The sequence below is a fragment of the Pleurodeles waltl genome, chromosome 12 (assembly GCF_031143425.1).
Source record: "Pleurodeles waltl isolate 20211129_DDA chromosome 12, aPleWal1.hap1.20221129, whole genome shotgun sequence".
NCBI classification, from domain to species: domain Eukaryota; kingdom Metazoa; phylum Chordata; class Amphibia; order Caudata; family Salamandridae; genus Pleurodeles; species Pleurodeles waltl.
The window spans coordinates 523,729,415-523,742,705 of NC_090451.1; the positions used below are offsets into that span (position 1 = coordinate 523,729,415).

At 47.5% G+C, this 13,291-nt stretch overlaps 1 protein-coding gene across 1 annotated transcript in view; it reads right to left on the reverse strand.

The window, feature by feature from the left end:
• The window catches only part of CNOT1 (CCR4-NOT transcription complex subunit 1), a 1,177,977-nt gene that overhangs the window by 393,104 nt on the left and 771,582 nt on the right, over positions 1–13,291 (reverse strand). Inside the window, exon 31 of the mRNA XM_069215998.1 lies at positions 7,792–7,922. Within this exon, the coding sequence (XP_069072099.1) occupies positions 7,792–7,922 (131 nt within the window). The remainder of the gene's footprint in view (positions 1–7,791; positions 7,923–13,291) is intronic.

Sequence of the window (13,291 nt, forward strand, 5' to 3'; positions counted from 1 at the left end):
TCGACGCCCATGCGCAATGGAGCCAAAGAGGGAGGAGTCCTTCGGTCCCGTGACCAAAAAGACTTCTTCGAAGAAAAACAACTTGTAATACTCCGAGCCCAACACCAGGCAGCGGACTGTGCCAAACATGTGTATCTGCAGCAACATATGCCATCGAACAGATAAGTTACCACTCTAGCAGGCCTTACAGCCCTAAGGCAGGGTGCACTATACCATAGGTGAGGGAACCAGTGCATGAGCACTGTGCCCCTACAGTGTCTAAGCAAAACCTTAGACATTGTAAGTGCAGGGTAGCCATAAGAGTATATGGTCTGGGAGTCTGTCAAACACGAACTCCACAGCACCATAATGGCTACACTGAAAACTGGGAAGTTTGGTATCAAACTTCTCAGCACAATAAATGCACACTGATGCCAGTGTACATTTTATTGTAACATACACCCCAGAGGGCACCTTAGAGGTGCTCCCTGAAACCTTAACCAACTACCCGTGTAGGCTGACAGGTTTTAGCAGCCTGCCATACACAAGACATGTTGCTGGCCACATGGGGAGAGTGCCTTTGTCACTCTGTGGCTAGTAACAAAGCCTGCACTGGGTGGAGATGCTTATCACCTCCCCCTTGCAGGAGCTGTAACACCTGGCGGTGAGCCTCAAAGGCTCACCCCCTTTGTTACAGCACCACAGGGCATTCCAGCTAGTGGAGTTGCCCGCCCCCTCCGGCCACAGCCCCACTTTTGGCGGCAAGGCCGGAGGAGATAATGAGAAAAACAAGGAGGAGTCACTGGCCAGTCAGGACAGCCCCTAAGGCAACCTGAGCTGAAGTGACTGACTTTTAGGAATCCTCCATCTTGCAGATTCCCAATTGGAGAGAACCGTTTCGCATTTGAAAGGCGGCAGGACCTTTGAAGCTTCCCACCCTGGAATGACCATCCTGCCTGGCTAAGGTGATAACACCTCTGCCCAGTACAGGCTTTTGTCTCAGGCCCTCAAGAGCATTGTCTCGCATCTTTGGGGGGGGGGGCAGGAAACACATCAGGGGTGGATTAACAGGTCAGGACACTAGTAGCTGGTAGGTTTTCAGGGGCACCTCTAAGTTGCTCTCTGAGTGCATTTATTAATAAATCCATCACTGTGGTCAGTGATGGTTTATTAATCTGAGATGTTTGATACCAAACATCCCAGGATTCAGAGTAGCCATCATGTAGCTGGGGAACTCGCAATGACCACTGTCCACCACATGTATCTAAAATGGCTTCCCCGTGCGTTTACTATATCTCCGAATCGACATACATAGCAGGGGTATATTTGCTTATGGATATGTGCCCTCACGTGCCCTGATGCACTCTGCCTTAGGGGTGACTAACACCTGACACATGCAGTCATAGCGGACCTGGCACACAGGGGTGTGGAACAGGTCGTATTTTCAATTTTGCCTGCACCAACACATGCAGTCTGCAATGGAAACACTGTGGGTTTGGTGAGGGGTCCCTGAGGGTGGTACAATTGGGTCTGCAGCCTTCAGAGGCCTTCCTTAATACCCCAGGCACTAGGGGTACAATTCACTAGGGACTTAGTGGTAACTAAAGAGTTTGCAGAATGTGGAAAACTGCAGTTTTGGGGATAGAGATCTGGCACTGAGTGCACTGGGTCCCTGCTAACCAGGCCCCAACAGTCAAAGTCACATCAGATACCGGGCAAAAAGGTGGGGGCTAACCAAGTCAAAAAGGGTGCTTTCCTACAACATGCACACCAAATGTACATGTGACTGCCATGTGTATGATGAAGGGGTGAAGGCTCGGGTGGATACAGATCCAGGTCTGTATCACCCAAGGAATCAAACTTAGTTGTCACACAGATCATCCCTGTACTCCCAGTCATAGGACGCTTAAGAAGGGCCAGCTAGATGGAGTAGGCTGCTCTCCCCTTAAGAGGGTGATGACCTCTCTGGCATGTATGAAGAAGGTGATACATGACGATGTGAACAAGCTGGTGCAGGAGAAAGTGGAGGAGAAGGCGGAGCAGGAGGGGAGCGAGGGTTGGGTTTCTCATCAGACTCTGCAGTCTCTGGCAGGCCCACCTCCAATTGCATTGTGTAGGAAAGTACCCTCTTTCTGACATGGTTACACCCACTTTTTGCCTGTTGTCAGTATGCTTAGACTGTTTTCATTGGGATCCTGCTCACCAGGAACCTTAGTGATTGTGCTCCCTCCTCTACATATGGTTCCCTTGGAACCCTTTACACTCCACAATTGGCATACTGGTGTACCCCTCCAAATCACTACTCTATGGTACTAGGTACCCAGGGCATTGGTACACCAGGGACCCCAATGGGCTGCAGCATGTATTGTGCCACCCTTGGGAGCCCATGCCAACTGTCTGCAGGCTTGCCATTTGCAGCCTGCGTAAAAAGGTGCATGCACCCTTTTAACTGCAAGTCACTACATCAGATCACTAAGTCACCCCTATGGTAGGCCCTTCCAGCCTTAAGGGCAGGCTGCAGGCCCCTGTGTGTGTGGGCACCCCTGCAAGAGCAGAGGTGCCCATACAATCTCCAGTTCAAATTCCCCGGTCTTCGTAAGGGCGGGGAAGCCATTTTAGCTATGTACTGGCCATACATCAGTACCTATGGTCCAGCTACATAATGGTAACTCCGAATCTAGGCAGGTTTGGTATAAAAGATGTCGTAATCATACCCCAATACTGATGCCAATATTGGTGGCATGATTCCATGCACTTTAGGGGCACCTTAGAGGACCCCCCCCCCCAGTATTGCTCCTAACAGGGTCAGCAGGAAGCCCACACTGCTGCAGCCCCTCAGACAGGATTCTGCCCCCCTGCTGCTAGACCATCTCAAGCAGGGGAAGGCAGAACAAGGGATTTCCTGTGAGAGGGGTGCAACCTCCCCTCCCTTGGAAGTAGGTGTTACAAGGCTGGGGAGGAGGTAGCTTCCCCACACCACTGGTTTGCTTTAAATGGCACATTTGGTGCCCTCCTTGCAAAATCCAGTTTGCACCAGTCTAGGGACCCTCGGTCCCTGCTCTGGCATGAAACTGCACAAAGGAGTGACCACTCCCCTGTCCATCACAACCGCAGAGATGGTGCCCAGAGCTCCTCCAGGTGCCCACTTGATTCTGCCAACTTGGAAACAAGATGGGAAGAGGCCCTTTGGAGCATCTGACGGTCAGGTTAGGCAGATGACGTCAGTGACCCACTCTGATAGGTGGTCACCTTGCAAAGTGACCAATCCTCTTTTTGGGATATTTAATAACTCCTGTAAGGAAATGCCTCCTTGGCATGGTTACCCCCTGACGTTTTGCCTTTGCTGATGCTAAGTTTTGATTTGAAAGTGTGCTGGGGCCTGCTAACCAGGCCCCAGCACCAGTGTTCGTTCCCTAACCTGTACTTTTGTTTTCACAATTGGCACACCCTGGCATCCAGGTAAGTCCCTTGTAACTGGTACCCCTGGTACCAAGGGCCCTGATGCCAGGGAAGGTCTCTAAGGGCTGCAGCATTTCTTATGCCACCCTGGTGACCCCTCACTCAGCACAGACACACTGCTTGCCAGCTTGTGTGTGCTAGTGAGGACAAAACAACTAAGTCGACATGGCACTCCCCTCAGGGTGCCATGCCAACCTCACACTGCCTATGCAGTATAGATAAGTTACCACTCTAGCAGGCCTTACAGCCCTAAGGCAGGGTGCACTATACCATAGGAGAGGGAACCAGTGCATGAGCACTGTGCCCCTACAGTGTCTAAGCAAAACCTTAGACATTGTAAGTGCAGGGTAGCCATAAGAGTATATGGTCTGGGAGTCTGTCACACAAACTCCACAGCACCATAATGGCTACACTGAAAACTGGGAAGTTTGGTATCAAACTTCTCAGCACAATAAATGCACACTGATGCCAGTGTACATTTTATTGTAAAATACACCACAGAGGGCACCTTAGAGGTGCCCCCTGAAACCTTAACCGACTATCCGTGTAGGCTGACTAGTTTTAGCAGCCTGCCACACACCAGACATGTTGCTGGCCAGATGGGGAGAGTGCCTTTGTCACTCTGTGGCTAGTAACAAAGCCTGTACTGGGTGGAGATGCTTATCACCTACCCCTGCAGGAACTGTAACACCTGGCGGTGAGCCTCAAAGGCTCACCCCCTTTGTTACAGCATCACAGGGACCTCCAGCTAGTGGAGTTGCCCGCCCCCTCCGGCCACGGCCCCACTTTTGGCGGCAAGGCCGGAGGAGATAATGAGAAAAACAAGGAGGAGTCACTGTCCAGTCAGGACAAGCCCCTAAGGTGTCCTGAGGTGACTCCCCCAATAGGATTAGGGATGTGCCCCCCTCCCCTCAGGGAGGAGGCACAAAGAGGGTGTAGCCACCCTCAGGGCTAGTAGCCATTGACTACTAACCCCCCCAGACCTAAACACACCCCTAAATTCAGTATTTAGGGGCTGCCAAGAACCTAGGAACTCAGATTCCTGCACCCTAAGAAGAAGAGGACTGCTAAGCTGAAAAACCCTGCAGAGAAGACAGACACCAACTGCTTTGGCCCCAGCTCTACCGGCCTGTCTCCCCACTTCTAAAGACACTGCTCCAGCGACGCTCTCCCCAGGGACCAGCGACCTCTGAAGCCTCAGAGGACTGCCCTGCATCTAGAAGGTCCAAGAACTCCCGAGGACAGCGGCTCTGTTCACCAAAGACTGCAACTTTGAAACAAAGAAGCAACTTTGAAACAACTTGCGTTTCCCGCCAGAAGCGAGAGACTTGACACTGCACCAGACGCCCCCGGCTCGACTTGTGGAGAACAAAGACTTCAGGGAGGACTCCCCGGCGACTGCGAGACCGTGAGTAGCCAGAGTTGCCCCCCCCCGAGCCCCCACAGTGACGCCTGCAGAAGCCACCAATCCCCATTTCAGGGGTATTTACGGTCGCTCTTGGGTGGGTCTTCAGATTTGGCTTGCAAGATTTCAGCAGGACTCCTCTGCAACCTTCACTTTGACTTCTAGCCACTGGAACCGCGACTCGACCCTCCAGGAACCCATAATCTGCACCCACGAAGACATTGTTTCCACAGCTCCTTCCAGCATCTGCAACATTTCCCTGGCTGTGCATCCTAAGGGCGGAGAGTCTTCAGTCTGCACGAGAAGAAAGAGAATCTCCTTTGGAGAGAAGGAGTCACTCCCCTGCATCTGCAGGCACCTGCTTTAACGACGACCAGCTGCGTGGACCTCCTCTCATCCTGAGCGGTGTGGATCCTGCATCATGGGTGGTGGTCCGAATCAGTCTTCTTGGTCCTCTCTGCCAGCTGTCCAACTTTGGTGGAGTTAAACCATTGCCTTCCCAAGCAGGACAGTACCCCCCGTGCACCGGGTCGCTTGCACCTGCCAAGGCTTGTTTGCATCTCCTCCAAGGGATCTTCAGGCTACCTGTGGCTCCAGCACTCCTTCCTGCGACGCACAGCCCTGTGTCGTTCTTCTGTGACGTGGGATCCTTCTTCAGTCGGGCTGCATGGGCTCTTCTGGGACTCCTATGTCCCCAACCTGTGGCACTCCTGTGGGTGCTGCCTAGGGTCCTGTGAGCTGTCTATGTCGCTGAGGGTCCCCTCTGACTTCCCCTCCTGGTTTCAGTACTCCTGGGCCTTGCTGGTTCCTGGCAGCTCCATTTTTTGCCAACCACGACCTTCGCCAAGGCTTGTCGGTGGATTTTCTGCAGAAACACCCATTCTTCTTCCAGCATGGGACATCGTCTATATCCCTCAGGAACTCTTCACCGACTCCAGGGTTGCAGTGCTGACCTTCTTCACATCGTCAACTAACTCCTGCATCCATAGCTGGGTGGGTAATGGCTCCTACTTCTCCTGAACTCTGACTTCTGGACGTGGTCCCCTTCTTCCACAGGTCTTCCTCTTCAAGAATCCACCACTGGTTTCTTGCAGTCTTGTCTGGGTGTTTCATTTTCTTCTTTTCCTACCTTTTGGGTGGTTTGGGGGAAAATCCACTAACTTACTACTTTTCTCCTGGTCTCTAGGGTGCACTGTGGTACTGACCTTTGGTGTTTTCTAGTACCTACAGCTCCCCTCTACACATTCCTCTTACCTAGGTGGGAGTCCTGTATTTGTGTTCCATGTTTTTTACTATATAGTTTGGACTCCCCCTAGGGTCACTATTGTCTAACTGCATGTGCACTGTTATCTATCACTTTCTGTGCCCATTTCTAGTAACTTGTGTATATATTTAGTGTGTTACCTCCTATTGGAGGGTTGCTGCTCTAGTACTTTTTGCTATTGTCACTAAAATAAAGTGCCTTTATTTTTGTACAACTGAGTTTTCATGTGTGCGAGTTCTGTGTGACTACAGTGGTATTGAATGAGCTTTGATGGTCTCCTAGATAAGCCTTGGCTGTTCATCCACAGCTAACTCTAGAGAGCCAGGCTTCTAGACACTTCCCACACCACACTAGTAGGGTATAACTGGACCTGGTACAAGGTGAATGTACCTTGGGTACCCACCACACACCAAGGCCGCTTCCTACACTGTGGTATTGCAAGTACTTCACACTCCTCCTAGTTAAGCCCTGGCTATCTAGACACAAACTTCTAATAAGGGTTTCCAGGACCCAGCATAAGGTGGAGAACCATAGGTGTCTACCACACACTGGGCCAGTCTCCTACACATTGGCACTGAAGTCTACTTCGAATAGAAGGTGAGGCAGACTGGGCAATTGGTATGCTTGGGGGAAGAGGCAAAGATTGTAAACTTAACAGTGGTCAGTCCAGGGGAACTTGTAGTGGCACTGGGGACAGAGCTGGAAAGGCATCTCTCACCACTGTCTTCTAGTCTACAGGGTGCAGAAGGCGATGGTTGGAGGGCCCCCATCTGGGGGCAAACCCCTAGTGGTGAGGCGAAGGGAGCAGGGATGTCACTCTCCGGTGGGTGCACATGAAAAAGGAAACTGGATCGAGGATCTAAGGGCTAGATGTAGCAAAGGGTTTTACCCATTCTGTGTCTATGGGAAAATGTGTTTGTACATATGGCCCTAAGTGAATACTTCTGATAATGCAGGGGGGGTGTGGGTGGAGGGTCAACAGACTGAATGGACCCAACATTAAGCACTGTTAGGTGCTTAACACAGGTGAATGGTGGGAGGGGTAGGGGCATCTAACACCAACAGACCAAGTGCCTACACGTATTCCCAACTAAGGGAGGAGTTACTATGCCTTGTAAAGCAAAGGACTTTTACAAAGAAAAACAAGTTTCAAATATCCAAGACCAACATTAGATGATAGGAGCATGCAGAGAATGTCTACGTACAGCCACACATGCAACAAATAAAAATAAAGCTTGACATTCAAGTGCACAAGGCTGTGGATGGTCACCAAGCTACACAGAATAAAAATGAATGCCAAAAAAATTAAATGTTGGCCCATCGTATTACATTTGTAGATTTGGAGTAACTCTAATCATGAAATAATTCCATCCGGAAACTGAACGAATAAATCAAACATTTGAATTAAAAACAAAACAGACGTACAAGGTTCCTAGTAAATTAACAGTGCACCAGGGTATGGAAAAGGAAAACACAAAGGGAATGCTAAACAGAGCCATTTATGTACTATTACGTCAATCATGGCAAACTGTACAACATCTCAGTGCACAAGCCATGCTCACCAGGAACTGGGATTCAAATGTCATCTAGGATCACATTTTCAAGATGGGATTGTGCACAATTATTGTTCATGAGAAAAACCTACATTTATAGATATTTGTTAAAAAAAAAAAAGTATACTTACTGTTGGGTTGAGTGCAATGTGTGGGGCCAGACCTCCCAGTGAATAAATGTTAATATCGTGATAACTATACTGCGGCTGAGGGGGAACTGTAGTAGTACATGTGGTGCTGGTCGCTGGAACCGTAGCAGTAGCTAAATAAATAAAACAATATGTAAGTACATTGCACAGGAAACTTGCTGCTGGGAGAACAAGGAATATGGTACTTACACTGTAAGCATCTGTCCGTTGCATGCAGTGCTGTAGATTCACATGCAGAGCATAACCTGCCACCTAGCGCTGAACAGTGACGTTACAAGTTGTTTTTTCTTTGAAGACTTTCAAGTCACAAGGTTTCAGTAGCTTCTCCGGTGCATGTTCACAGACTCCATTGTTACACTGTTTTTCTCCCAACGGTTGAAGTATAGAGTAGTGTGTACAGAAGGAATAGGAACCATGCAATAATAAAAAAATTATCTTAAAGTAACAGACATCTGCAGTAACCACTGGGTTCTGGGTGAAGACAGTGGGAGCATGCGAATCTACAGCACTACGTGCAACAAACCGATGTTTACAAGCTAAGTAACCTTTTCTGTTCATAGCTTGTGTGGCTGCAGATACACATACTGTTCACAGACACTATGGCAGCGCTCGCCAAAGTAGTGGTTAGACAGTGGATAGTGCAGAAGAAACTACGGTGAGAGGACAGCGTGACCAACTCTGGCCTGCCTTCTTGCCAGGACACGCTCGCAATACTGTTTTGTAAATGTGTGGAGTGACCCACATGGCAGGTATACTCAATCCTTCTATAGTTTTATTTCTCAGGAACACCACAGACCCCAGTTTGAGACTGGAGTGTGGTCTGGAGCAGGAAGATAGGGGTCTTAGCTTTAGCATAGCAGGTAGAGATTCATTTAAAGATTCACATGGAAATCCCTACCTTTGAAACAGCGTGGCCTCAATGAGGCTGAGAGAAAGCTACAAACAGCCATTTTGCGGATTATCTGGCTATGTTTATGTAGTACAAAAAAGACTGGGAGATCAATACAATGATTATGGTGGAGAGGGGAGACCATCATTAGCAAAAAGTTGGGACTGGTTCTAAGAACAACTTTGTCTTTATGGATTTGGTAAAAGGATTCATAAAGTGCAAGGGACTGCAACTCACTGATGAGTAAACAACATGATTGTAATGAGGAAGGCACCTTCCAAGAAATGAACTGCAGACAACCTGCTTGCAGGGGACCAAAGGGGGCGCCCCATCAATCTATTGAGGACAATATTAAAGTTTCAAACTGGGGCAGGGGAGAACCCTTGGGTTTACATGTGTATGGATCTAAAGAATAAGTTACTTACCTTCGGTAACACTTTTTCTGGTGGATACAGTAACTACCTGTGGATTCCTCACCTAAAGAATTCTCCCCTCGCGCCAGCCTTGACGGAAATTTCTTCTAGCTCTGCACGTCGACGATGACGTCACAATCGCCCGACTCCACGCGACACCGTATGAAGTCATCTAGGCAATAAGAAGCCCTCGTCGACGTGCAGACGTCAATTATCACCATTTTTTACGTGCCATAGAGGCGAACAGGTTAACCTTAAAGAGATCATAGTCACATCAAATGAATGAAAACAGAACATTTATTATATGCAAAAGTCCAAACATGTTTTCCTTGAACTATCTAAATTAGAAAAAGAAATGTATATACAGATGCCACAATTATATAAATGATTCAGGTATACACAAATATACAAGGCAAAGGATGCTCACCCATGGATTTCATGGTATGACCAGTCAGGCAACGGGGAGGCGGGTGGGACCGGGAGGAATCCACAGGTAGTTACTGTATCCACCAGAAAAAGCGTTACCGAAGGTAAGTAATGAAAATGTCACTTACCCAGTGTACATCTGTTCGTGGCATCAGTCGCTGAAGATTCACATGTTGTGCATAGCCCGCCATCTGGTGTTGGGTCGGAGTGTTACAAGTTGTTTTTCTTCGAAGAAGTCTTTCGAGTCACGGGACCTAGGGACTCCTCCTCTGTCTCCATTGCGCATGGGCGTCGACTCCATCTTCGATTGTTTTCCCCGCAGAGGGTAAGGTAGGAGTTGTTTGTTAGTTATAGTGCCCATGCAATGGAGTGAATAAGTATGTACCTATTTAAGATTTAATATATTTACAAATGTACAAAGTTGAAGCTAACTTCCAAACGGCTACAGGCTCCCGGGGAGGTGGGTGGGCACATGTGAATCTTCAGCGACTGATGCCACGAACAGCTGTACACTGGGTAAGTGACATTTTCAGTTCGATGGCATCTGTCGCTGTAGATACACATGTTGTGCATAGACTAGTAAGCAATTATCTCCCCAAAAGCGGTGGCTCAGCCTGTAGGAGTGGAAGTAGTCTGAAATAAGGTTCTTAGTACGGCTTGACCTACTGTGGCTTGTTGTGCGGATAGCACGTCTACACAGTAGTGCTTGGTAAATGTGTGAGGCGTAGACCAAGTGGCTGCCTTACATATTTCGTGCATTGGAATATTCCCTAGGAAGGCCATGGTAGCGCCTTTCTTTCTGGTTGAGTGTGCCCTTGGTGTAATGGGCAGTTGTCTTTTTGCTTTAAGGTAGCAGATTTGGATGCACTTAACTATCCATCTGGCTATACCCTGTTTCGATATTGGGTTTCCTGCGTGAGGTTTTTGAAATGCAATAAACAGTTGTTTAGTTTTTCGGATGTTTTTAGTTCTGTCGATGTAGTACATTAGTGCTCTTTTGACGTCTAATGTATGTAGTGCCCTTTCAGCTATGGAATCTGGCTGTGGGAAGAACACTGGTAGCTCTACCGTTTGATTTAGGTGGAACGGTGAAATAACCTTTGGCAAAAATTTAGGATTGGTCCTTAGGACTACTTTATTTTTGTGTAGTTGGATAAAAGGTTCTTGTATTGTAAACGCCTGAATTTCACTTACTCTTCTTAGAGATGTGATGGCGATGAGAAATGCAACTTTCCAGGTTAGGAATTGTATTTCGCAAGAATGCATAGGTTCAAAGGGTGGACCCATGAGTCTTGTTAAGACGATGTTGAGGTTCCATGAAGGAACGGGTGGTGTCCTTGGTGGTATAATTCTTTTGAAGCCTTCCATAAACGCTTTAATGACAGGTATCCTAAATAGTGAAGTTGAATGGGTAATCTGCAGGTATGCAGATATTGCTGCGAGGTATATTTTAATGGAAGAGAAGGCCAGGTTCGATTTTTGTAAGTGTAGTAAGTAACCCACTACATCCTTTGGAGATGCGTGTAATGGTTGTACTTGATTATGATGGCAGTAGCAAACAAACCTTTTCCATTTGCTTGCATAGCAGTGTCTAGTGGATGGTCTTCTAGCTTGCTTTATGACTTCCATACATTCTTGTGTGAGGTTTAAGTGTCCGAATTCTAGGATTTCAGGAGCCATATTGCTAGATTCAGCGATGCTGGGTCTGGATGCCTGATCTGCTGTTTGTGTTAACAGATCTGGCCTGTTGGGCAACTTGACTTGGGGTACTACTGATAGGTCTAGCATTGTTGTGTACCATGGTTGCCTTGCCCATGTTGGTGCTATTAGTATGAGTTTGAATTTGTTTTGACTCAATTTGTTTACTATATATGGAAGGAGAGGGAGAGGGGGAAAAGCGTACGCAAATATCCCTGACCAGTTCATCCATAGGGCATTGCCTTGAGACTGCCTGTGTGGGTCTCTGGATGCGAAGTTTTGGCATTTTGCGTTCTCCTTTGTTGCAAATAAGTCTATTTGAGGTGTTCCCCAACGTTTGAAGTAAATGTTTAGAATTTGGGGGTGAATTTCCCATTCGTGGACCTGTTGGTGATCTCGAGAGAGATTGTCTGCAAGTTGATTCTGGATCCCCGGAATAAACTGTGCTATTAGGCGAATGTGGTTGTGAATTGCCCATTGCCATATTTGTTGTGCCAGAAGGCACAGCTGTGTCGAGTGTGTCCCCCCCGGTTTGTTTAGAAAATACATTTTTGTCATGTTGTCCGTTTTGACAAGAATGTATTTGTGAGTTATGATTGGTTGAAATGCTTTTAATGCTTTGAAAACTGCTAGTAGTTCGAGGTGATTTATATGCAGCTTTCTTTGATGTACATCCCATTGTCCTTGTATGCTGTGATGATTGAGGTGTGCTCCCCACCCTGTCATGGAAGCATCTGTTGTTATCACGTATTGTGGCACTGGGTCTTGGAAAGGCCGCCCTTTGTTTAAATTTATATTGTTCCACCATAGAAGCGAGAGGTATGTTAGGCGGTCTATTAACACCAGATCTAGAAGGCGACCCTGTGCTTCTGACCATTGTGATGCTAGGCACTGTTGTAAGGGCCTCATGTGTAATCTTGCGTTCGGGACAATGGCTATGCATGAGGACATCATGCCTAGGAGTTGTAATATCATCTTCGCCTGTATTTTTTGTGTTGGATACATGCGTTGTATAATCTTTTGGAAATTTTGAACCCTTTGTGGACTTGGAGTGGCTATTCCCCTCGTTGTGTCTATTGTCGCTCCTAGGTATTGTTGTACTTTGCACGGCAGAATGTGTGATTTCACATAGTTGATGGTGAAACAGTTTGTAGAGGGTTTGTATGACCTGATCTGTGTGGTGTGAGCACCCTGTCAGTGAGTCGGTCTTGATTAGCCAGTCGTCTAGATACGGGAATACGTGCATTTGCTGCCTTCTGATGTGTGCAGCCACTACTGCTAGGCATTTTGTGAAGACTCTTGGTGCAGTTGTTAAACCGAACGGCAATACTTTGAATTGGTAATGTATTCCTTTGAATACAAACCTTAGGTATTTCCTGTGCGACGGATGTATTGGTATGTGGAAATACGCGTCTTTGAGATCTAAGGTTGTCATGTAATCTTGTTGCTTTAGCAATGGTAACACTTCCTGTAGCGTGACCATGTGAAAGTGATCTGATTTGATGTATGTGTTTAGTGTTCTGAGGTCTAGGATTGGTCTCAGTGTTTTGTCCTTCTTTGGTATTAGAAAGTACAGTGAGTAAACCCCTGTATTTGCTTGTGTATCTGGTACCAGTTCTACTGCGTTCTTTTGCAGTAATGCTTGAACTTCTATTTCTAGGAGGTCCGAATGTTGTTTTGATATACTCTGTTTTTGGTGGTATGTTTGGAGGGATTTTTAGAAATTCTATGCAATAACCATGTTGGATAATTGCTAAAACCCAAGTGTCTGTTGTTATTTTCTCCCACTCTTGGTAATACTGACTTATTCTTCCCCCCACTGGTGTTGTGTGGAGGGGATGAGTGACGTGTGAGTCACTGCTTGGTTGTAGGTGTCTTGGGGCCTTGAAATTTTCCCCTGCTTCTAGGGAATTGTCCCCCTCTGTATTGGCCCCGAAAGCCTCCCCTTTGGTACTGTCCCTGGTAGGTGGACGGTGTTGAATGTGAGGTACTGGCTTGTGTGGCTTGACCCCGAAACCCCCCCTCTAAAGGTTGTCTTGCGGAAGGTGTTGAAAGT